At 47.7% G+C, this 23,367-nt stretch overlaps 1 protein-coding gene across 1 annotated transcript; it reads left to right on the top strand.

Annotated features, from left to right (window-relative positions):
- The first annotated feature begins 928 nt into the window (after nt 1-928).
- Nucleotides 929-15,568, top strand: UBQLN4 (ubiquilin 4). Its single transcript, XM_060090728.1, has 11 exons — nt 929-1,101; nt 2,623-2,774; nt 3,162-3,379; nt 3,958-4,220; nt 5,830-5,988; nt 9,687-9,912; nt 10,986-11,125; nt 11,617-11,700; nt 11,865-11,980; nt 12,178-12,364; nt 13,732-15,568. Exons 1-11 carry the CDS (start codon nt 994-996, stop codon nt 13,882-13,884), a joined length of 1,806 nt encoding a protein of 601 aa, XP_059946711.1. The 5' UTR covers nt 929-993; the 3' UTR covers nt 13,885-15,568.
- Nucleotides 15,569-23,367: the final 7,799 nt, after the last annotated feature.

Raw genomic sequence — 23,367 nt, 5'->3', positions numbered from 1 at the left:
TTTCTGGCCTGGCTTTGTGGTTCTGACTCAACCCCGCCCCACCGCGGGGTGCCCTGGGAATTGTAGTTCTTTGCGATTTCGCGAGGCACCCTGGGAACTACAGTTCGCCTTTCCAGTGCGACCACGCGGTTATGGGGGAAAAGAGCGGGAGAAAAAGGACAGAGGCAGTACTGGAAGGACATTTAACCCCCTCGGGCAGAAAAGTCATATCCGCTTGACAACTCACAATTCAGTAGCTAAAAGAAAATAAAATCCCTGTATTTGTCGGGCACACCTTTGGTTACTTTTCAAAGCAAATTTCTACATTATGCACAGTTCTGTGAGATGAGGCGATAGATACTATTGAGGAAACTAAGGCTCAGAAGGGCCACGCAGGCAAAATTCAGGTCTCTAGAACTGTACTTAATAGACTTCGTGCAGGCCACTACTCTCAGGGGAATAAAGTCAATCCTAGAGACAAGGTTTTAGGTGGACATCCAGAAGTGGGAAAATTCAACCTCAAAGTCGGGAGAGGTCTCAGGCCTGGAAAGAATTTGGGCTTCCCGAGAAAGACCAGTTATCCCAGGGAACGTTGATAAAGCGGCGACACAGAAAGTCCTTTGTCCCGGAGCGGGATTTAACCCGCGGAGGGGCGGGGGCAGCTTTGGGCCCGGGTGGACCTCAACTCGGCTCGGGCGGGCTAGTTCGGCCCCCGTCCCGCAGTGACGGACACGCCCCGCCTCCGCCCCGAACCCCTCGGGGGCCGCAGCCCAGCAAGGCCCTGTCCAAGCTGCTGGACCCCGGGCTCAATCCTGGGCGGACCCCGCTGCAGTGGCCCCCCCAGTCCGCCCGGGGCGCTGTGGCTGCGGCTGGTCCGGAGGGGGCGGTGAAGCCTTGGGAAGGGGAGGGGAGAGGGGAGTGTTGGAGGCGCCGGAGCCGAGCCCGGACGGCCGGCCGGGCGGGGAGAAGGAGGAGCCGGGGCGGGCTGGCGGGCGGCCGGGTGGCGGCGGCGGCATGGCGGAGCCGAGCGGGGCCGAGACGAGGCCCCCCATTCGGGTCACCGTCAAGACCCCCAAGGACAAGGAGGAAATTGTGATCTGCGATCGAGCCTCGGTCAAAGAGGTAGTACGGTTGGCGGGGGTGGGGGTGAGCGCGGAGGAGGGGTCTGCGAAGAGAGGGGTGGCTCTGAGACGGTGGGGCGTACGGGAGGGCCGGGGAGAGGAGGGCGGGGGCCCAGCACGCACTCGGAGGAGCGGAAGGGAAGGGCAGGAGGGTAGGGGGCGTCCTGCGGGGGTGGTCTGGGGGAGCGTGGCGCGTGTTGGGGAAGGGAGGCCGGAGATTTGCCTTGTGGCCTGGGCTGGGGGCGTGGTGGAGAGTGCGAAGAGGACACCTTGCACAGGGAAGGGGGAAGTACCCTGGGTTTGAGGGGAGTATTCGCCCCAGTTACTGGTCGGGGTTCGAGGCGCCGAGTCAGAGTGGGGGCCGGGCAAGGAGCTGAGCGGGCGGGAGGCGCAGGTTGGGGGAGAGCTCCGGGCTCCTACTGTGCGCCTCAGAGAACGCCCAGCATTCTCACGCCCGGCCAGGAGGTAGGATTTCCCTCTGCCCGGATGTTTCCTACTCTTTCCAATCAAGGTGGTTACATTTGATTCTCAGCCCCTCTGGGATTTACACAGTGTGCAGTAGGTGCTCAATAAAAATGTGCTGAATGAGTGAATGAGGGAATATTGCCTGTGTTCACCACCCCCCTGTGGCTGCTTCAGAATTTCACAGAGGCGGGGCTTAAGATAGGCGTCTGGTTGGAAGGGAGGGATCTGGAAGCTGCCTTTGCTTAACAAGTGCACTCTTTTTACTTAGAGTGTGGGTTTGATTTGGTTGGGTTGATAGGGGTGTTGCTGATAGATTTGGGGAGTCTAACTCTCCCCAAGCCAGCCTTTAGTGCCGTCATTGCCCCTCCCCCCACCTTATAAAATGACTACATTCCAGAATTTAAATAATTTTTGCCTGCAAAACTGAATTTGAAATCAGCCCTAATTGAGTGGCCCCATGTGTTTGGTTAAGAGCCTGGGCTTTGATGTCAAGACCTGAGTTCCAGTCTGCCCAGAGCAAGTTACCTAACTGCTCTGATCCTCAGTTTTCTCATCTTTAAAATGGAGATAATAATTAACATGTATCTCATGGGACTTAGACTCTTAACTAGTGAATAGTTAGTGTTGTTATAAATGGGATCTATCTGTTGTAGTTGTTACAAGAACACTGGGAATAAAGAGAGGAAAGAGAAGGCTGAAGGGAGATAGGGCCTGGGCCCAAGGCTGTTGAAGGAGTTGGGATGGAGAGAACTGCCCAGGTAGTATGCTCACAGGGAACTGGGTGGATGGACTGAAGAAGGAGTGGCAGATAGAAGCAAGGGCTTTCTAGGGTGGGAGACCCTGGGGTAGCGCTGAGAGGAGCTTCTCACTGGACCACCTCCTTGGTTAAGAAAGGAGCTGCTTATTGCAGCTGGAGGGATGCAGTCAGGACTGCTGAAAGGACTTCCCACGACTAGAGGTGGGAGCAAGGGAATGCAGAGGCTTTGAAGAAGAGGCAGGGTCCCTGGTTGGAGGAGCCCAGGCAGCCTCCACAGTGACCTTTGCCTCTTGATCACAGTTCAAAGAGGAAATCTCCCGGAGATTTAAGGCTCAGCAGGATCAGCTGGTCCTGATCTTCGCAGGCAAGATCCTCAAGGATGGGGACACACTGAACCAGCATGGGATCAAGGATGGGCTCACTGTCCATCTGGTCATCAAGACCCCTCAGAAGTAAGTTCAGGAGAGGAGCAGGTCCAGCTTCGGATTGGGCATTTTTTTCCCCATCTGATACTTTCTCACGCATTGTTCAACTAACTGTACATCTAAGGCCTATGCCAAGGCCCAGGAAGGTGGCTCTTGGATGGATTGCCAGGAAGCCCTGTGATCTCATCTGCAGGGGAAGGGAACCTGATTTACCTCTCCCTGAATACCCTGAAGATAGAGGATACTCACTCCTCTCTTCCTCTGGTTTACTGACTTCCCCAGCATCATCCTGCCCCAGCCTCAGGGTTGCTTAGGAGGTGGCTTGGGTTAGGGCTGTACCTGCACAGCAAACATAGAAATCATTGTCTTCCCTTTTGTGTTCACTTCAACTGGGATTTTTCTTTCTGTCCTCAGGGTTCAAGATCCGGCTACTGCCACTGCTTCTTCCCCTTCCACTCCAGACCCAGCCTCAGCACCCTCCACCACGCCTGCTTCACCCGCCACTTCTGCCCAGCCCTCCACTTCTGGCAGTGCCACTTCGGATACTGGCAGTGGAAGCCGAAGGAGCAGTGGGGGAGGGACCTCCCCAGGCACTGGGGAGGGACCTCCCAGTGCCACTGCATCCATACTCTGTAAGCCTTTAGGGTGGAAGGCACTGTTCTGTTTTGGGCTGTGGAGTATGGGAGAGCCAAGAAGAGGGGAAAATATGGTCCCTGCTCCTGATTTGATGGGGATTGGGGACCCCTGGACATAGGGGTCCAGACATTGGTACTTGAGCCAAGAGGGGGAAGAAACCAGTTTGTGAGGGCTTCCCAGAAGAGGAGAGCATGGCAAAATGTTAAGAGTGAGGGGAGAAATGGGGCTGGGGATGTGGGGAACCCTGGGTAAAGATATTGGAGTTTGGGAAAAAGGTGGGTCCAGCAGTAGCCAGTTGGGGAATATTTATTTGCTCATTCAGTAGGCCATCACTGGTTACCTTCTCTGTGCTCAGTATTGTGCCTGCCTGTCAGCCTCGGCCATCAAAGAGGTCTCAGTCTAGTAGGTTCACATCTCTTTGCCAGCGGTGGATCAGGGCTGGGGCTGTGGAAATGATTGGAAAAGGGAGATGTGAGAAGCAGAAGGGGCCCATCCTGGAGACCTGACTTCAGTGGCTCTGGCCAGGTAGGGGAAGAGTCTTGTGACAGACTGTGACCCTGCCCCCTCCCCCCAGCTGGCTTTGGGGGCATCCTGGGCCTGGGCAGCCTGGGCCTGGGCTCTGCCAACTTCATGGAGCTGCAGCAGCAGATGCAGAGGCAGCTGATGTCCAATCCTGAGATGCTGTCGCAGATCATGGAGAACCCCCTGGTCCAGGACATGATGTCTAACCCCGACCTGATGCGCCACATGATCATGGCCAACCCCCAGATGCAGCAGCTGATGGAGCGGAACCCCGAGATCAGCCACATGCTCAACAACCCTGAGCTCATGAGGCAGGTGGGTCTGAAAGAAGGTTGGGATTGTGGAGGACACCTGGTGTCCAGCTGTGCCCTGCCTGGCCTTTTCCCACCTTGTCCTACCTTGACTTGTTCATTCATTCATTCAGCAGCCATGTTTTGAGCCCTGGGGGTAGAGTGATGAAAAGATACAGGCTTAGCTTTCCAGGAACTTCTGGTCTCAAAGGGAAGTGGGACAAGTAAGCAGGCTGTTATAATAAAGTGTGGTCGGTGCTATTATAGAGATAGTCACAGTATCCCCTAGAAGCACACAGAAGGGCTCCTGATCCTACCTGGGGCTCAGAGGAGGCCCTAAAGGAAGTGTCACCCAAGCAGAGACCCAAAAGAGGAAGAATGAACCAGAGGAAGAAAAAGAGAAGAGTATTCAGGGCTGAGGGGCAGCAAGTACAAAGGCCTGGGAATGAAAGATAATAGGAGGATTGGGAAGCATTGTGTCTGGACAGGGCCTGGTGGGTAAGGGAGACCCGGGGGAGGTGGTTTGGTGTTGGTCTTTGGGAGCTCCATCTCGTGGCCATCCACCAGGGGATGGGACGAGGGTAGACGATCTCAGCAGAGCTGTGGACACTAGTGCTAGACTCACCAGAAGATAAGTTACAGAAGGGCAAGGATTTGCAAGTGTTTTGTTCACTGCCTAGAACGGTGCCTGGTATATAGTAGTCACTCAATAAGTACTTATTAAATGAACGAATTGTGGGATAAGAGATCAGAATCTTATCATAGACATGAAAGTGTCTTAGAAGAGGCAGGTGTGGAGCAAATTTGGGAAGAAGGACAGGGAAGGCATTCCAAGTTGGATAGGAACAAGAAGCAGCCATGCTCATTTTATCTGTTATGTACTGCTGGCCCCTAGAGCTGACATAGGTCACGCCCTCCTTATTGAAAGTGAGCCATTGGTTCCCAAGAGAAAGCCCCCATCCTGTTTCTCAAGATTCAGTGAGGCCAAAGACCTGGGGTGAGATCTAGAAGGTGTTGGTAGCATTGTCCCAGCTTGAATCCTTTCCCTCCCCAACTTGTCATTTACCAGAAGCCATAGTCTGGTCTCGGTCAGACAGACCAATCTGGCCTTGAACCCTGTCTCCACTACTAACTGGCTATGAGTCTCTGAGCCTCTTTTCTCATCTGCTAAGTAGGGACAGAAATACCTACAAGGGATGGTTATTGTGGGTATTAAATGATTTGAGTTCTGTAAAGTACTTAGCCCAGCGCCTGTATGTCGTAACTGCTCAGTAGATGTTAATTTTCTCTTTTGCTGCTTCTTCTTTCTCATGTCCTTTCTTATTCAACTTCCTTGTGCTCCCTGACACTTCTGGGGATCCTCTGAACCTGAGGGAGGGAAGCTGCTGCCCTCACCCCACCCGGGATCTTGTACCCCCAAAAGTCAACCAGAATACCCATAGGGAGACAGGGTTAGAGCCAAGGTGACAGTAGAGGAAGGAAGTCCAGTTCACCCTACTCCCTGCCACTGTGGGTCAGTTCCTAGGCCCTGGACCCTGGTCCTGATGCAGACCTCCTCATCAGGGCCCACTCTTTTCCAAGCTTGGTGATCCCTTGGTTCCAGGGCCATTCTCTCTCTTTCCCTTTTCCACCAGACGATGGAGCTTGCTCGGAATCCAGCCATGATGCAGGAGATGATGCGGAACCAGGACCGGGCCCTAAGCAACCTGGAGAGCATCCCTGGAGGGTATAATGCCCTCCGCCGCATGTACACGGACATCCAGGAGCCCATGTTTAGTGCTGCCCGGGAACAGGTGGGGCCAGGGGCTGGGCTGTGGGAGGGCAGTCTGGACTCAGGATTACCTACCCCAGACCCAGGCAAGACTGAGGTGCTGTCTGCTCCTCTTTCCTTCCCTAGCCCCCTGAGGGTGGGCCTTGGCTTAAAAGTGGTTCTCACGCTGCATAGCCAGGGATGGTCCAACTTGGCATGGGACTGAGGCACTAGGGCAGAAGATAGCAGGGTTCACTAGGGAAGTGGGCAAAGGGTAGTATCCAAGGGATTTGACATTGTTCTGACAAACCTCTTGCACCAAGGGCTCAAAGGTTGTGGGGCAGGCCTGGGGTCAAACAGCCAGCCCTAGCACAGTGTGTCTCAAGTGTGGTCCACAGATCACCTGCATCAGAATCACCTGGGGAGCTTATTAACCATGAGATTCCTGGTCCCCACCTTTGAGCTACTTACTGAATCAATCTCTGGAATCAACCTGGGAATACACACTTTAAAAAAGGCTTTAAGAATTCTTCCCAAATATACAAAAAGTATAGCATTCTCTTGTATCCTTGTGGCCCTAAAACGTTGCCATACATAGTTTCAGTGCCTTTTGGGGTTCTTTTTTTAAAGTTTAGCTTACACTAAATACAGTATATATTTACCTGTTTCAAAACTCAAAAGTTACACGAAGTAAACAAAAGGGTATTTAAAAAGTATAGAAAGGTGTACAAGCTCAACGAAAGTATACACAAGGGATCCTGCTATTTCCATCTCCCAGCCACCTCTTTTCCACCCCAGAGTTAACAAATGTTGTTAGTATTTTGTATGTTTTCCTAGACGTATTAAACATTAGCAAATAAGATATTACACATAGAATTGCAGCCTTCACATACCCTTCCCCCATCTTATGCCTCTCTTTCCCTCTCCGGAGCTAACTACCACCCTGAAGTTGGTGTTTGTCATTTCGATTCTTTTAATTACCTATGTATGAATCCATAAACAATCTCTGGCCTCGTTTTGCATATTTTCAACCTTATAGAAGTGGTATCATGCTGTTCATATAATTTTAAACTTGTTTTTTAAAAAAAATCTAAAAATGTTTTATTGAAGAATAATATAGTTGCAGAAAGGTGCACATATCATAAGTGTACAGCTTGATGGACTTTCACAGACTGAACGCCCCGCCATCCCCAACCAGCACCCAAGTGGGAGGGTGGGGCCCCACATTCCTTCTTCCTTGTGGAAAGGAAAAAGCACCATATCCTGAGTGGCCCGTGCTATCCCAGCAGATTCCTTGTTCATGCCGTCTCTGCCCTACACCAAGTCTCCACAGATGAGTGTGCCTTGTTGACCCTGTCCCTACGATGATGCCACATTGTCTTAATTAAGTCTGGGCATCAGGTAGGGTGAATCTCCCCTCCCCACTTCCAGCTTATTCTTCACCATCATCTTGGTTATTCTTGGCATTGCTCTTTCAAATTTTAGAAAGTGCTATAGGGATCAACTGTGAGTTTTTAAAGAAATTAATTTATTTTAAGTTTAATTTTATTTAAGTATTTAATTTAAAATGTATATCAAAGTAATGTATGTACCTGGTTAAAAAAAAAATTTAAGTAGTTGAGCAAGTCTTTATAACAAGCACCCAGCTAATTCTGATGTACTCTAAGGTGTGTGAACCACTGGTTCAGCTAAAAGAACATAATGTTTGGCATCAACAAACCTGGATTCAAATACCTGCTCCATCAGACTTCAGTGGTGTGATCTTAAGTGAGTTGCTTAACCTCCCTGAGTCTTCACGTCCTCATTTGCAAAATGGAGACAATGTGTTATAGCAGTATTCTCAATCATTTTGGTCTCTGGACCCCTTTATTTATTTTTTGTTTAAAAAAATTTTTTTTTTTTTTTTTTGGCCACACCGTGTGGAATGCGAGAGTCTTAGTTCCCCAACCAGGGATTGAACCCGAGCCCCCTGCAGTGGAAGCTCGGAGTCCTAACCACTAGACCGCTAGGGAATTCCCCTCTGAACCCCTTTATACACTTAAAAATTATTGAGGACCCCAGAAGCTTTTGTTTTTGTGGGTTAAGCCTATTGATATTCACTGTATCTGAAATTAAAACTGAGAAGTAAAAAAAAAATTATTTATTAACTCATTTAAAAATAACAATAAATCCATTATACATTAACATAAATAGAATATTCTTTTGAAAAATAACTTTATTTTCCAAAACAAAACTTTAGAGGAAAGAATGGCCTTGTTTGACTTTTTTGCAGATCTCTTGAATGTCTGGCTTACTACAAGACAGCTGGATTCTCAGATCTGCTTCTGCATTCAGTCCAATGCAATGTCACATGTTACGTAGCCTTTGGAAAACTCCACTGAATACTTATGAGAGAATGAGAGTGAAAAAGGCAAATAACATCTTAGGATTATAAAAATGTTTTTTAAACCTTGCAGGGGTCCTAGGACCACACTTTGAGAACTGGTGTATTAGAGGGATATTGTAAACATTAGAATGGGTCAGGCACATAGTAGGTGCTCAATAAATGGCAGCTATTAACACTTTTGGGAGCTCAGGGAAAGAAATTCAGGCCTTGGGGTGTATGGGGAAGAGCAAAGCAGGACCCAGAACTAGGTGGGTTTGGGTGCTAGGCAAGTTACCTGCACAGGAAATCTGAAACGTTGACAAAGACTGAAACTGTGGTGCATGAACCCTGGCCTGCAAGCCCTGTTATCTGAACAGGCATCTGGTAGGGTGAAGGAACCACAGCTCAGAGCAGGAGGGTCCTTGGTCAGCCCTGGTCCCCATGACCCACTTTGAATAAACAGGAAAAGTGACTGGATACGAAACTCCATGGTGGGGAGGGGCTGAGGCTGCTCAGGTACCTCCTGCGTGGGTGTTGGCGGGTCCAGAGGGAGGACATGTGGGTGCTGCCGTGGGCAGCCCACCATATGGTGGGGTGCAGACCCTGAGACGATCCTGGATAACATAGTTGGGGGCCTGGTGCTGGGGGGGACTGTTTAGCTGAAGCAGCCAGTCTGAGGAGATAGGCTGTGGGGAGGGAGGGGAAGGAGGAGACTACATGGAGGAAGCAATGGAAGGAGAAGACCTAGGGAGGTATGCTTAGCCAGAGGTGTGCCCACTAAGGGGCTCCACTGTGGTGTGCCTGGATGGACACAATGCCACGTGGGGGACCTGGGGGTGAGGGAGAGGGTTCGGTGGAGTTAGTCTTAGACCAAGGTGGCTGGAAAAGGGAGAGCTAGAGGCAGATCAGGGTCGAAGTAGAGAGCCAGCTCCCATCAAGCTAATAATTACCTATTGAGCACCTACTAGTGTCGGGGGCCAGGGGTGCAAAGTTGAATCTGACATTGTCTCTGCCCCTTAAGAGCTAAGGAAAACAAATACCTCACTACACAATGGGAAAGGTGTGTGTAAAGTATTGATACTCTAGAGCACAGAGGAGATTAGATACCAAATATTTAGAGCCACCCGGGAGATGTGACGTTTCCAGTTATCTGAGGGGTTCAAGTTATCCAGTCATCAGCATCAGGCAGCTCCCACCCTGCAGGATGAGGGTGAAGTTGCCCATTGTGGGGCTAGAAATTGACCTGAGGACCTCCAAGGTTTTAGATCTCTCTCCCTTTCCTGGGGAAGGGGAGGCTATTAGGTGAGAAGAAAGAAAGGGCCTAGCCCTTAAGGATTTGTTTCAGTCCTTAACCCAAAACCTTTCCCTCCTCCCAGTTTGGCAACAATCCCTTCTCTTCCCTGGCCGGGAACTCCGACAGCTCATCCTCCCAGCCTCTGCGGACTGAGAATCGAGAGCCCCTCCCTAACCCCTGGAGCCCCTCGCCCCCCACCTCCCAGGCCCCCGGGTCCGGTGGGGAGGGCACCGGAGGATCGGGGACCAGCCAGGTGCACCCGACAGTCTCGAACCCCTTTGGGATCAATGCGGCTAGCCTGGGGTCAGGTATGTCCTAGGGTGGAAGGAGCTTAGTGGGGTCACCAGGGCAGTCCCTCTGCCCCAGGACTGAATGGGGTTCACACTGCTCCAGAATATTGAAGACAGAGGTGAGACTGTATTGAAGCCACAGAGGGGACTCTGTAGCCTGGAGTAGTGGCTCGACCCCTCAGGGTAAGGGTTGGTTCTGGCCCTGTCCTGATGTCCCTAGGAGTGACCTAAGTAAAGGCTTATGAGTAAACCAGGCCCCACTTCCTAAGCTCTTTCAACACTGCTGGTACTACCCAGAGTAAATGGGTCAGACTGGGAATGGGGTGTGGGAGAGGAATCAGGGGGCAGGTAGATGTGGGCTGGGGGAGAGGGATGTGCAGAGCTGCCTTGTACGGAAGTGCAGGTTATGCACTGCACAACCCTGGGAGATGCCCCATTTGTCTGGACTATGACTATACATATGGCTCTAGGGATGTGTGGTAGATGCTCTGATTTCTGTGTACCCTGGGGAGCATCTTGATTGGGAAAGTCCCTTCCCCTCTATGTGCTTATTTCATAAATAAGGTACTTGAACCTGATCCATGGTTTTAAAATTGTACTTCTGAGTCTTGAGGGCTCTGGCCCATCTCCAGGATGAGGGAAGACCAAAAGTGAAAGGCTCCAGGCCTCCTGCCCCAGCTTCAACAAGACCACTGACATACTTGGTTTCCAAGTGAGATTTGGTTTGAGGAAAGGGTCTCTGCTGCTAAGACAAGTTTGAAAACCATTGAACTGAATGATCTTTAGTTAAATCCTTTCCAACTCTGACATCTGACCTGTGGCAGGAACAGTCCAGAGGGGCATGAATCGGATCCAGTTTGCAACTGGCTTGTCCTTAGCAGAGTAGTTGGGGAAGGGGCCAGGACAAAGCCGGGCGAGATGACCTCGGAGTCAAGAGAGAATTGGACCCACGCCCCAGTACTTGGGTGCCCATTTTACCATTGCCTTTCTGAGTTTTGTAACCACTCAGTGCCTGAAGTAATGTAGATTGAAGTGAGGCATCTGGTTTCCATCTGGACCCCTTTCCTCTTGTTTTTTCCTTCTTGTCCTAGGGATGTTCAACAGCCCGGAAATGCAGGCCCTCCTCCAGCAGATCTCTGAGAACCCCCAGCTGATGCAGAATGTGATCTCAGCCCCCTACATGCGCAGCATGATGCAAACGCTTGCCCAGAACCCCGACTTTGCTGCTCAGGTAAGGAACTGGCACGAGGGGAGTGTGTTGGGGGCTGTTGCTTGTGATGATCAAAACACTCTAGAGCCAGACTGCCTGGGTTTCTGTATTGAGCTCTGCCACTTCCTAGCTGTGTGAGCCAAGCAAGTTATTTAACCCCAGTTTCCTCCTCTGTAAAATGGTAATAACAATAGTTCCTGCCTCAGAGAGCTGTGAGGGTTGAGTTAATACCATAAAGTGTTTAGAACATGGCATGGCATGTAGTAAGCCCTACGTACTGGGAAATGTTAGCTGTCATCATCCTCGTCAGACCGGCTCCTGACTCTCGTCCTCGTCCAGAGTATAGTTCCATTTCCTCTCACTGTCCCACTTAGGCCTTCAGGATACTTTGAGAGCCTTGGAAAAGCTGGCCAGATTTCCTGCAGTGGAGGGGGTGCCAAGGGAGATGAGGCCGTGGGGGCATTCTGGGGGTGGGTAGGCCCAGGCCTCCCCTACTGCCTTCACCCTGGCAGATGATGGTGAACGTGCCGCTCTTCGCGGGGAACCCCCAGCTGCAGGAGCAGCTCCGCCTGCAGCTCCCAGTCTTCCTGCAGCAGGTGAGTGAGGAGCCTAGACGGGTGGAGGTTGAGGGCCGGGGTAGACCCTGAGGCCCAATGGGTGGAACTTAAAGGAGGGGCCGCGCTTGGCTCTGGACTCAGGGTCTAGGCTGCCTCCTGTCTCCTGGCACCTCCTGTTGCCTTTCTCTGCTGTTTCCCACCAGATGCAGAACCCGGAGTCACTCTCCATTCTTACCAATCCCCGAGCCATGCAGGCGCTGCTGCAGATCCAGCAGGGACTGCAGACCTTGCAGACCGAGGCCCCCGGACTGGTACCCAGGTGAGGGTCGGTGGCAGGTGGGCAGCAAAGTTCTGGCTACTCCTCCCCCTCAACCCGTTTCTCTGCCACTCTGAGCAGCCCTTGTGTGTCTGAGGGTCTGTTTTCCTGTTCCTTCCAACTGCTTTTCCTTCTGGATCTCACACTGCCATCCCTTTCTCAGAGGCCATCTCCCACCTCTTGGTCTCTCCTGCCTGCAGCCTTGGCTCTTTTGGGATGTCCCGGACCCCAGCCTCCTCTGCAGGCAGCAACGCTGGGTCTGCGCCTGAGGCCCCCACCTCCTTGCCAGCCCCGCCAGCCACATCCTCTCCAACAGGGGCCTCCAATGCTCAGCAGCAGCTCATGCAGCAGATGATCCAGCTTTTGGCTGGAAGTGGAAACTCACAGGTATATGGGGCAGCAGGGCTGGTGCTGGGACCCTGCAGCGTCGAGGGTGGCAGTAGAATGGAGTCAGCAGAGCAGGCTCTGGAGTCAGCCAGACCTGGCTCTAGTTCCTGGTCTGCTACTTTCTAGCCTTGGGCAAGTTACCGATCTTCCGTAAGTTTAGTTTCCACAGCTGTGAAATGGAGATGAGACTAGTAATGGCGCTTCCTGGGTCAGCTGGGTACTGGTCTATGTGCCTTATGTATAAGAGCTCATTTACTTTATTCTCCACAACAGCCTTGCCAGGAAGCTATTCTGATTATTTCTGTGTTACAAAAGGGGAAAACTAAAGCCCAGAGAGGTTAAGTGTCTTGCTCAGAGTCACATATCTAGTAAGTAATGGAGCTAAAATTCAAACTGAGGCATGCTGGCTCCAGAATTTACACTTTAACTACTGTTACACCATTTCTGCCTGTATCAGAGGACCCTTTTGATAATTAAAGTAGCCTCCCTCTCTGAGACGAGAGGAGGATTCTGGGAGGTGAGGTGACCAGAGCCTTGGGCCACATAGTCAAGGCCTGGGGTTTGGGGGAGGAGCAGGGATGAGCCCCTTAACCCTTCTATGGCCTCTGTGACTCATCTGGGAAAAGCCTTTCAACAGGAATATAAGTGTGCCCAGCTCTGTGCAAGGCACTGAGGGGGCTGGATGAAGGGATCCCCAAGGCCCAGTCCAGCTTAAATTGTGTGGACCGTGATGAAAAACAGCACGGAGCATTGGAAACGGCTCTTGTACTGCGTGTTGGGGGCCTCTGTGATTGCTGGGCTCCTTCCAGTTCTGAGTTTTCTGTTCATGATCTAGGCTAGTGCCTCCTAAGCATGCCTTGGGGAAAACATTTCCAGGAGATGTTTATAGGAGTGTCAAAAACGAAAGGCCTTCTCTTTCGTAAATAACCGTGTTTGTTGATTGGTTAAACACAATTAACAGGTTCTTGCTTTCCTGGGGCCCTTCTCTGACCTTTACTATGGCCGTGTGTGTGATGACTGCCAGGAAGGAGGGGGTTTGGAGGTGGTATTTATCCACCACAGAACGTTTGGCTTTTGGATTGCCTGTTAACATCTCCATAGTGTTGATGGAAAGCAGTTGGGAATATCGGCTGATCTAGGCCTATCCATTACTTCGAAATCTTAAGAAAGATGCCCCCTGCCTTATGATGACACAGTTGTTTAGTGACTTGGGACGCCAGCTCCTTGGCCTCTGTTTGCAGCTCACCGGCCCCTGCCCCACTGGTTGAGTCTGAGGATGTCTTCTTCTCACCATTATAAACGCTCAGAATCAGATAGGCCCCCTGGGGTTGGTCCTGTGCCCGCTTCAAAAGGCCTGTCCCCTCCAGGTGCAGACGCCAGAAGTGAGATTTCAGCAGCAGCTGGAGCAGCTCAACTCCATGGGCTTCATCAATCGTGAGGCCAACCTGCAGGCCCTGATCGCCACAGGAGGGGACATCAACGCAGCTATCGAGAGACTCCTGGGCTCTCAGCTGTCCTAATCCCTCGGCTCGTGCCTCCTGCCTCTCCCATCCCTCGATGCCAGCGTTTGGTTCCGACCCTCTGCAGCTTGTCATCCCTTCTGTCTTCTCCCTTGTCCTCTCCAGACGGCAGGGTGACTTTAGAGGCGTGGGCCCCAGCCCCGTAGCTCTGAGAATTCCAGTTTTACTTCTGCACCTCTTGTAGAACCTTCTCTCCTGGTCCTCCTCTAGCAGAGCTATTTAAACAGTTCTCACAGTTTTGTTGATTGGCCCCTCCTCCTTGGCCCTCTCCCCCTTCACCTTTGCAACCTTCAGACTTCTCAGTGGCAGTGCAGAGCTGAAGGAGGAACCGACTCTCTGCTTTACTGGAACAGGGTCTTCCGTCTGTACCACTAGGGTTTTGCTTGTCTTATGTTTACTTTTGGTAACTCTAACTTCTTTCTCTCCCCCATCCCCTCCCACCTCTAGCCTAACCAATGCTAGACTTCCATGCTCTGAAGGAGGGGCAGGTGAAACAGGCTGTGATTTTCCTCCTCACCCCCTGTTCTGTTCACTTCACCCAGCACTTTTTCACGGGGTCTGTTGGGACTTGCAGAGGAAGGAAAATGCTTGTTCTCCCTGTCTGAAGGGAGAGGTGAGACACAGCCCTTTGGAGCACGAATTAACAGGCCCTGGACCAGCCCAATGAGGGGAGGAGGGAATGAGATTTTCTGGAGGAAGGGAATCAGGGAAAGAGCCTGAGTAGAGGACTTGGAAGTTGGAATTGACAGTTAGGGAATGGAAGCACTAATAGTTATTTTAGGCCGGAGAGTCCAGGCTCAGGCCTGGCAAAGGAGACTTATTAAGAGATGTTAACGGAATTTGAGTGGAAGAAAAGGGCTCAATGAAGCTAAACAATACGGCTCACAAGGGGTTATGTTGGTTCCATTTCCGCAAACACACATGCTTATATATATACACACACGTTTCCATGAACCCAGGACCTGTCTGTGTCTCCAGGTACCAGTGATTTAAGCTCCCCTCAAAAGACATGAAGAGGATTGGGGTCTGTCTTAGCAGTGGGTGTGTGTGTGCGGGGGTGGGTGCATGTGAGTTGAGTGGGAGGGTGGATCCCTTGTTGATTTCTGGTTTAGAGTTTTCTCCCACCAGAGAGAAGTAGGCAAAAGGGCCAGTCTAGGTCAGGAATAAATACAGCCTGGAGAGCTAGATCCCCTGGGCTTCTGGATGCTGGGTAACCCAAGGGTAGTGTGGGTACCTCTTCTGAAGCTGTCAGGGCTGTGACCAGCACCCTTATTACCCCTCCCCTCATTGCTTCGGGGAATAGTAGGGGAGGAGTCTTTCCCTCTAGAACCCCTGGCCTTTGGCGTCTTAGCTCCTGCCCTTTGAGTTTTCACTATTTCCCTCCAGGCCAGAAAGTTCTATTTGAGGAAGGAAAGGAGAGGGCAGCAATGATGCCTTTGATCTGGAATTGGACATTGCTCTATTGGAGCACAGAGGAGGCTCGTATCACCTCCTCTCTCTGCTACTTAGCCCAGCTGCTTGGAGGACCCATTGCTGGGAATATGGAGGCAAGAGGAACAGAATTTTCTCCAAGTGGGAAAGGGTCCCAAGCAGTCCAGAGAGGATGTCTGTGTGGCTTTCCCTCCCTACCTCCCCCAACTCCCACACTGGCCTTTGTAAATAAATGGTGTGGTCTTTATTGTGAGGGTGTCTTGGTGTTTGTTTTCTGGGGGAGAGGAGGCTGGCTGAAGACAACTTCTTGGTTTTAGAGGGCTTTTGTAAAGTGGGATCTAGAGGAATTTGAAGTTGGGTTCGGTTACCACAGATGTTCAGAAACATCAAATATAAAGGGATAACTGATCGTGGGGATATCTATAATCTGTAGTTTAGAAATGGGAAGGATTGCTTTCTTCTACTCCCCGTCGCCAGACCATAAGTTATCAGATCCCACCCCTGCTCCCCCATAGGTCAGGGCTGGGAGAAGAATGTATGAAAGGTGCCGGGAATATGGCTAAGTCCTTACTTCCATCCTCTGATCTTTTGGCAAGACTGCTCTCTCCTTACCCCAGGGAAAAAGGTCAAAACAAGAGAAACCCTTGTATCCAGACCTAATGCAAGTGGAGTTTAACAGTTATTAGTCTTGAGCTCTGAGGCTAAACCTAGCTCTACCACTAAATATGTGAATTTAAGGAAGTCTTTTCATATGTATGCGGTTTTATCTTTTGTGTAGTGAGGTTATGGATTAGAGCTCTGTGATATCGGAATAATGCGAGTGGGAGGTTCCACTTCTGATAGTGGTAGGCTGGATGTTTCAGACCAGCACTTTCAGAAATTTTAAATATGAAAACTATCAAAAAATCAAAGGGTTAACAAGATTGGCTGGGAATCCAGAGAGAAAAGAAGGCCCTAAAGGCTGCCTTTGCCCAGGGGGCTTTTCCAGTTGGGAAAAGGCTGCTGAGAGGCTAAGCTGCGGTTTTGAGGGCCCTGAAGGATTAAGAGCTAGAGGAACAAAAAATTGGAATCTGGGGACAGCTAAAGATAGGGATGCTGGTAAAGATCCACTTGGACTAGGAACCCCTAAGGATGAATCAGAAGTAAAACCAGTCCTCATATTCTGCAGCCTAGTGTCCCAACATTCTGGGTGGTCCAGAAATTCTCAAGTCTCAAACTTGGAATAAGATGATCCCAGATTGCTAGCATCTCCAGATGCTTGGTAGAAGCAAGCAGAAAGCTCAAGGAACTTAACAACAACCTGGATCTCAAAAGTATTGTAATTAATAATTTTTCAAATATAACATCAGTTATAATAAGAATTAGCCAATTAGTCGAGCTCTTGAAGAAATAAGGCAACTAAAATGAAAGCAAACAAATGACAGACCAAAAAAAAGGAAATGAGAGACAACAAACAGACAATTCCATATATTGGAGTTATACAGAACTGAAAACAACTGCTTAGTATTTCAAGAAGATAAAAGCGAGGCTTGGAAATTTCAGCAGAGACCTGAAACAACACAAACAGACATAGCACAATTGGAAAAGGACCAAATAGAAATTTTAGCTAGAAAAATAAGTGAAATTAAGCTCTCAATAGATGGGTTTAACAGCAGATTAGACATAGCTAAGGAGAGAATTGGTCAATTATAGAAACAGAATGAACCTTGGAAAAATAAGAGGATGGAAAATACAGAAGAGACAGTAAGTTGGGCTAAATTATGCTTAATTGAAGTCCAAGGAGAAGAGAGAAAGGGGAAAAAGCAATCTGAAGAAATAGTGTCAGAATTATCTATAACTGATGAAAACCATCAAGTCACAGGTTCAGGAAGCCCAATGAATTAAACTTTCACTCTGCAAAAAGGCAAAAGCAAAAAGAAAATATTTTAAAGCACCTAAGGAATAAAGATGGTTTATCCTCAAAGGAGCAACAGACTACTACTTACATCTCAACAGCAAAACTGGAAGACAGAGGAGGGAATGCTATCTTCCCTATGCTTAAAGAAGGTAGCTGCCCAGTGAAAATATCTTTCAAAAATGAAAGTAAAATAAAGATATTTTCAGACAAAAACAGTCCACCACCAGCAGTCTCACATTAAGGGAAATTCCAAAGGTTAATTAAACTTCAGTCATAATAAAAAGGAAAAAATAAAAGGAAGAACAATGAACGTGGTAAATATGTATGTAAATCTAAATAAACATTGACTGTAAAACAAACATGATAATGTCTCATGGTGTTAAAATGTATAGACAAGGAATTAAAGTGCGCGACACACCAGCACAGGAGTCAGAAAGGCAGTGGTAAATGGGGTTGGAGTATACTAAGGTCTTTGCATTGTGCTGGTAGAAAGTAAAGTGTCAGTTAATGTTAGGCGTTGGTAAGGCAAGGATGAATGTTTTGCTAAACCACTAATCAGAAAAACAATGTATAACTACCAAACTAATAAGGGGGAAAATAAGATAAAAATTACCTTTCAAAAACAAGACAAGGGGGGCTTCCCTGGTGGCGCAGTGGTTGAGAGTCCGCCTGCCGATGCAGGGGACACGGGTTCATGCCCCGGTCTGGGAAGATCCCACATGCAGTGGAGCGCCTGGGCCCGTGAGCCATGGCCGCTGAGCCTGCGCGTCTGGAGCCTGTGCTCCGCAACGGGAGAGGCCACAACAGTGAGAGGCCCGCGTACCGCAAAAAAAAAAAAAAAAAAAAAAAAGACAAGGGGAAAAAAACCCCAAACATGTCAAGAAGTACAAGAGATTTTCTAGGATGGTGAGACTATTCTGTATGATCCTGTAATGTTGGATACCCAACAATATGCATTTGCCAAAACCCACAGAACTTTACTACACAAAGAGTAAACATTAATATATGCAAACTAAAAAAAAACATATAGGACTTCCCCGGTGGTCCAGGGGTTAAGACTCCGAGCTTCCACTGCAGGGGGCTTGGGTTCAATCTCTGGTCGGGGATGTTCCACATGCCACATGGTGAGGCCAAAAAAAAAAGGGGAAGTCAGGAGATCCCAGGATGAAATGAAGAATGTAACCAGAGAATCTAACTATACTACAAATGCATGGAATAACTTCACTGAAGGATGGGTGGTAAGTTATTACCTAAGTAACTTGGAAATTAGTGGAATCTATAAGACTAAAGGCAAAAGAAACTATACATAAGCAGGGTACTCTGGTTGATGCAGCTGATCAGATATCTAGTTGATACATGTCCCGTGGTTAACAATTCTGATACCACTGTACATGTATACTAGAATTGAACAATTAAGTAAATGGTGGATGGTGGGAGCCAGGTTTCTCACTATGAGTTTATAGATAAGCAAGGTGATAAGGCTAGAATTATTTATGCAGTAATAGATTAGAGGTGGAGACATCAGTATGAACTCATGTTTAGCTTAATACAGATACAGATATTTACAAATGGAAATATTTACAGATATTAGTGAGTTAGTATACACACATATTTTCTTGTTCTGTTAGCTGAGAGGGCCTAGGAGTAATGACACTTGGTGGCAACAAGCACACCTAGTACCCAGATCTTGGTTTCTAATACCATTTTCAGTAAAAGGAGCCAGGGGTCCTCGGAGAAATGGCTGATGCCAGGACTGGGACAGGAAATAGACAAAATGTGTCTGGTGGATCTTGCAGTGCCAGAAAGTAAGTGATTTAAAAATAAAAAAACAGCAACCTACAATGATGAGGGCATGTCAGAGGGACATAAGAGCCAACTGAAAGAGCTCCCAATGGCCAAAGCTAGAACAATTTGAGCAAAAAAAATAAATAAGTATAAAATAAATGCCCTTGAATCTGTACTGATACAAATAAATAATTGAATACATAAATGAGTGAGAAGAGACAAATCTGTGCAGAAAAATTACAAACAACTTATGTAAATGTTCTGCCCTCAAGGAGGGGACTGTAACACCCACTCCTCAAGTGTGGGCTGCACATGCCTTCCTTCCAGAGGACCGTGTAGAAAGGGGTGGGGTGGGGAGTGACTTTAGGGGGACACTACCTCAGCTAGGTGATCATGGTCAATGATAAATCATGCTGATATGTACTCTTGATGTGTTGAAAACTACATTTTACCTCTGTTCTCTTCCTCCCCAAAACTCATAACCTCACTCTAACCATGAGAAAAACACCAAACAAATTCCAACTGGGGGACATTCTACAAAACACCTCCCCAGTTCTCAAAACTGTCAAGGTCATCAAAAACAAGGAAAGGCTGAAAAAGTGTTACAGCCAAGAGGAGCCTTAGGAGAAATGACAACTGAATGTAATGTAGCATCCTGGATGGTATCATGGAACAGTAAAAGGATATTAAGTAAAAGTGAAATAAATATGAATAAAGTATAACCGAGTTATCAGTAGTGGTTCATTAATTGTAATAAATGTACTATACTAATGTAAGATGTTAATGATTGGGGAAACTGGATATGGGTATATAGGAACTCTTTTACTATCTTCACAATTTTTCTATAAATCTAAAATTGTTCAAAATAAAAAAGTTTAAGACAAAACGAGAGAAAATAAAATATACAGAGCAAATAGAAAGTACACATAATATGGCAGATTTAAACCTTAATATATAAGTAATTTTACTGAATGTAAATGGATTAAATGCTTCAATTAAAAGTCCAAGATTGGGCTTCCCTGGTGGCTCAGTGGTTAAGAATCCGCCTGCCAATGCAGGGCACACGGGTTCGGAGCCCTGGTCCGGGAAGATCCCACATGCCGCGGAGCAACTAAGCCCATGCGCCACAACTACTGAGCCTGCACTCTAGAGCCCGTGAGCCGCAACTACTGAGCCCATGTGCCACAACTACTGAAGCCCGCATACCTAGAGCCCGTGCTCTGCAACAAGAGAAGCCACCGCAATGAGAAGCCCGTGCACCGCAACAAAGAGTAGCTCCCGCTCACCTCAATTAGAGAAAGCCCATGCGCAGCAATGAAGACCCAACATAGCCAATAAATAAATAAATAAATAAATTTTATTTTAAAAAAAGTCAAAGATTGTCAGCCTGGATCAATAAAATAAAAATCTAACTACAAGGCTCTGAAGATCTTGAAAATGGAGGCTCTGATGTGAGCCTGCAGGACAGCCCAATCCACACCCCACCCTACATCTACTGGGGACCCAGAAGCCAAATCCAGGAGGCCCTGGGCCCACTGGTGGCCCACCTCTGGAAGGAGGTGAGACACTGAGCCTGCCCTGAGCCTGAGCAGGGGTCAAGACACACCAGGGGCACTCACAGGGCCCAGGGTGGGTGGGTCACAGGCCAGCTGCTTTGTGCTTTTTGGTCCCAGAGACCTTGCCACCTCCTGGGTCATAGCCCTGTCTGCAGAGTGATGGGGGAGGAGGGTTATGGCCCAGCCTCAAAGAGAAGCTGGTGTCCCAGAGAAGCATGGCAAGGGGCTAGTTTTAATCACTCCCTTTTAAGTGAAACATTCTGAATTCCCCAGTGGGTGGAGCTGAGGGTGAGGGCAACAGCCTAACAGTATGCTGACAATAAGACATTTATAGAACGTAAGAAAACAGAAAGATTGAAAGTAAAAGTTTGGAAAAAGATAAACTGTACAAACACAAACCAGAAGAAAACTAGGATAGCTATATTAATCATAGACCAGCTAGAATTTCAGGCAGAAATTAACAATAAGAGATAAAGAGTTGTGCTTCCCTGGTGGCGCAGTGGTTAAGAATCTGCCTGCCAATGCAGGGGACACGGGTTCGAGCCCTGGTCCAGGAAGATCCCACATACCACAGAGCAAGGAAGCCCATGCGCCACAACTACTGAGCCTGCACTCTAGAGTTCGCGTGCCACAAGTACTGAGCCTGCGTGCCACAAGTACTGAAGCCTGCGCGCCTAGAGCCTGTGCTCTGCAACAAGAGAAGCCACCGCAGTGAGAAGCCCACACACCACAACGAAGAGTATCCCCCACTCACCGCAACTAGAGAAAGCCCACGCGCAGCAACCAGACCCAACACAGCCAAAAATAAAAATTAAAAAATAAATTTAAAAAAAAGAGATAAAGGGTTAATTCATAACGATAAAAGGTAAAACTCACCAGAAAAATATAATAATCCTAAATATTTATGCATCTAATAACATGGCCTCAATATATAAAAAGAAAAAAATTGAGAGCACTTTGAAGAGAGTTAGAAAAACCCTCAATTGTAGATTTGAATATACCTCTCTCTGTAATTGATAGAATAGGCAGGGAAAAAATATCGATGTTAATTCATTCTAAGATACAGATTTTTTCACATTTTAACAACTCTGAAAGGAAGTTTTGTTTTGTTTTTTAATCTGTTGGTTTCCTGGTATTGAGTCATAGTTTAATTGGCAGCATGTTAAAACTTTCTGATAGTAAGTAAAGTAACAGTGTGTTATAGGTTGGACTGTGTCCCTCAAAAATTCATATGTTAAAATCCTAACCCTCAGTACCTTAGAATGTAACCTTATTTGGAAAGAGGGTCATTGCAGATGAAATTAATTAAGATGAGGTTATACTGGAGTAGGGTGGGCCCCTAACCCAATTAGACTTGTCCCTTTTAAAAAAAGGGGACTTTTGGACAGAGACAGGCAAACAGGAAGAACATCGTTTGAAGATGAAGGCAGGGTGATGTTTGTAGAAGCAAAGGAACACCAAAAATTACCAGCAAACCACCAGATGCTACGGAAAAAGCATGGAACATATTCTTCCTCCAGCACTCGGAAGGCACCAACCCTAGCAACACCTTGGTCTCATACTTCTAACCTCCAGGACTGTGAGACAATAAATTCCTATTGTTTAAGCCACCTGGTTTGTGGTACTTTTTAAAGGCAACCCTAGCAAAAGAATATTGGGTGCATCTTAGTTTCAGTGAAAAACAATACATATAATGCTGCATCCAATAAAGTATAGAATATATATATATATTTTTGAAGCATACATGGAACATCTACAAACATTAAATATATGCTGGAAAAAAGAGAGCAATTTTCAATGAATTTTAAAGAACAGAAATAATACAAAATATGACCTCTAATCATAATGCAGTTTTCTAGAACCCAAGATTTTTGGAAATAAGCATATATACTAATAAGTAAACCATGGGTCAAAAAAGAAATAACAATGTAAATTAAAAAATAAAAACTAAATAATAAAAAATTACCTGTAAAAACTGATGGGAGGCAGTTAAACCAGTATGTGGAGAAAATTTTGTAGCCTTAAATGCATATATTGGAAAAGAAGAAAGTTTGAAAAGTAATGGGTTAAGCAACCAGCTCAGAAAGTTATAAAAAGAATAGCAAAATAAACCCAAAGAATGTAGAAGGATGGAAAAATAAAGAGAAGAGCAAAAATTAATGAAATAGGTGGTCCAGTGGGTAAGACTCCATGCTCCCAATGCATTGGGCTCAGGATCGATCCCTGGTCGGAGAACTAGATACCTTGTGCATGCCCTAACTAAGAGTCCAAATGCTGCAACTAAAGATCCCATGTGCCACAACTAAAACCCGGTACAGACAAAATAAATAAATAATAAATATTAAAAACAAATCTCACCATTAACTCATGAGGTTGTATACTATTATTAAAAAATTGTGCTTCCCTGGTGGCTCAGTGGTTGAGAGTCCGCCTGCCACTGCAGGGGACACAGGTTCGTGTCCCAGTCTAGGAAGATCCCACATGCTGCGGAGCGGCTGGGCCCGTGAGCCATGGCCACTAAGCCTGCGTGTCCGGAGCCTGTGCTCTGCAACGGGAGAGGCCACAACAGTGAGAGGCCCGCATACAGCCAAAAAAAAAAAATTAATGAAATAAAAACCACAACAAATCATATATCTGATGAGGGATATAGAATATATAGAAATATATATAGAATATATAGAAAACTCCTAAAACTCAACAACAATGAAACATACAACCCAATTCAAAAATGGGCAAAGGACTTGAATTGACATTTCTCAAAAGAGGATAATACAGATGGCTAATAAGCACATGATAAGATGACTAATTATTAGG

The sequence above is a fragment of the Mesoplodon densirostris genome, chromosome 2 (assembly GCF_025265405.1).
Source record: "Mesoplodon densirostris isolate mMesDen1 chromosome 2, mMesDen1 primary haplotype, whole genome shotgun sequence".
Lineage (NCBI taxonomy): Eukaryota > Metazoa > Chordata > Mammalia > Artiodactyla > Ziphiidae > Mesoplodon > Mesoplodon densirostris.
The sequence above is the reverse complement of the archived record's forward strand: the minus strand, read 5'-3'. Positions and strand labels throughout refer to the sequence as shown.

What these genes read in the sequence shown, in the direction of transcription:
- UBQLN4 (XM_060090728.1), top strand. Translation starts at nt 994, where the DNA reads ATGGCGGAGCCGAGCGGGGCCGAGACGAGGCCCCCCATTCGGGTCACC. An exon ending in ATCGAGCCTCGGTCAAAGAG is followed by an intron (nt 1,102 to 2,622) that starts GTAGTACGGTTG and finishes TCTTGATCACAG; the next exon opens with TTCAAAGAGGAAATCTCCCG. An exon ending in TGCCACTGCATCCATACTCT is followed by an intron (nt 3,380 to 3,957) that starts GTAAGCCTTTAG and finishes CCCTCCCCCCAG; the next exon opens with CTGGCTTTGGGGGCATCCTG.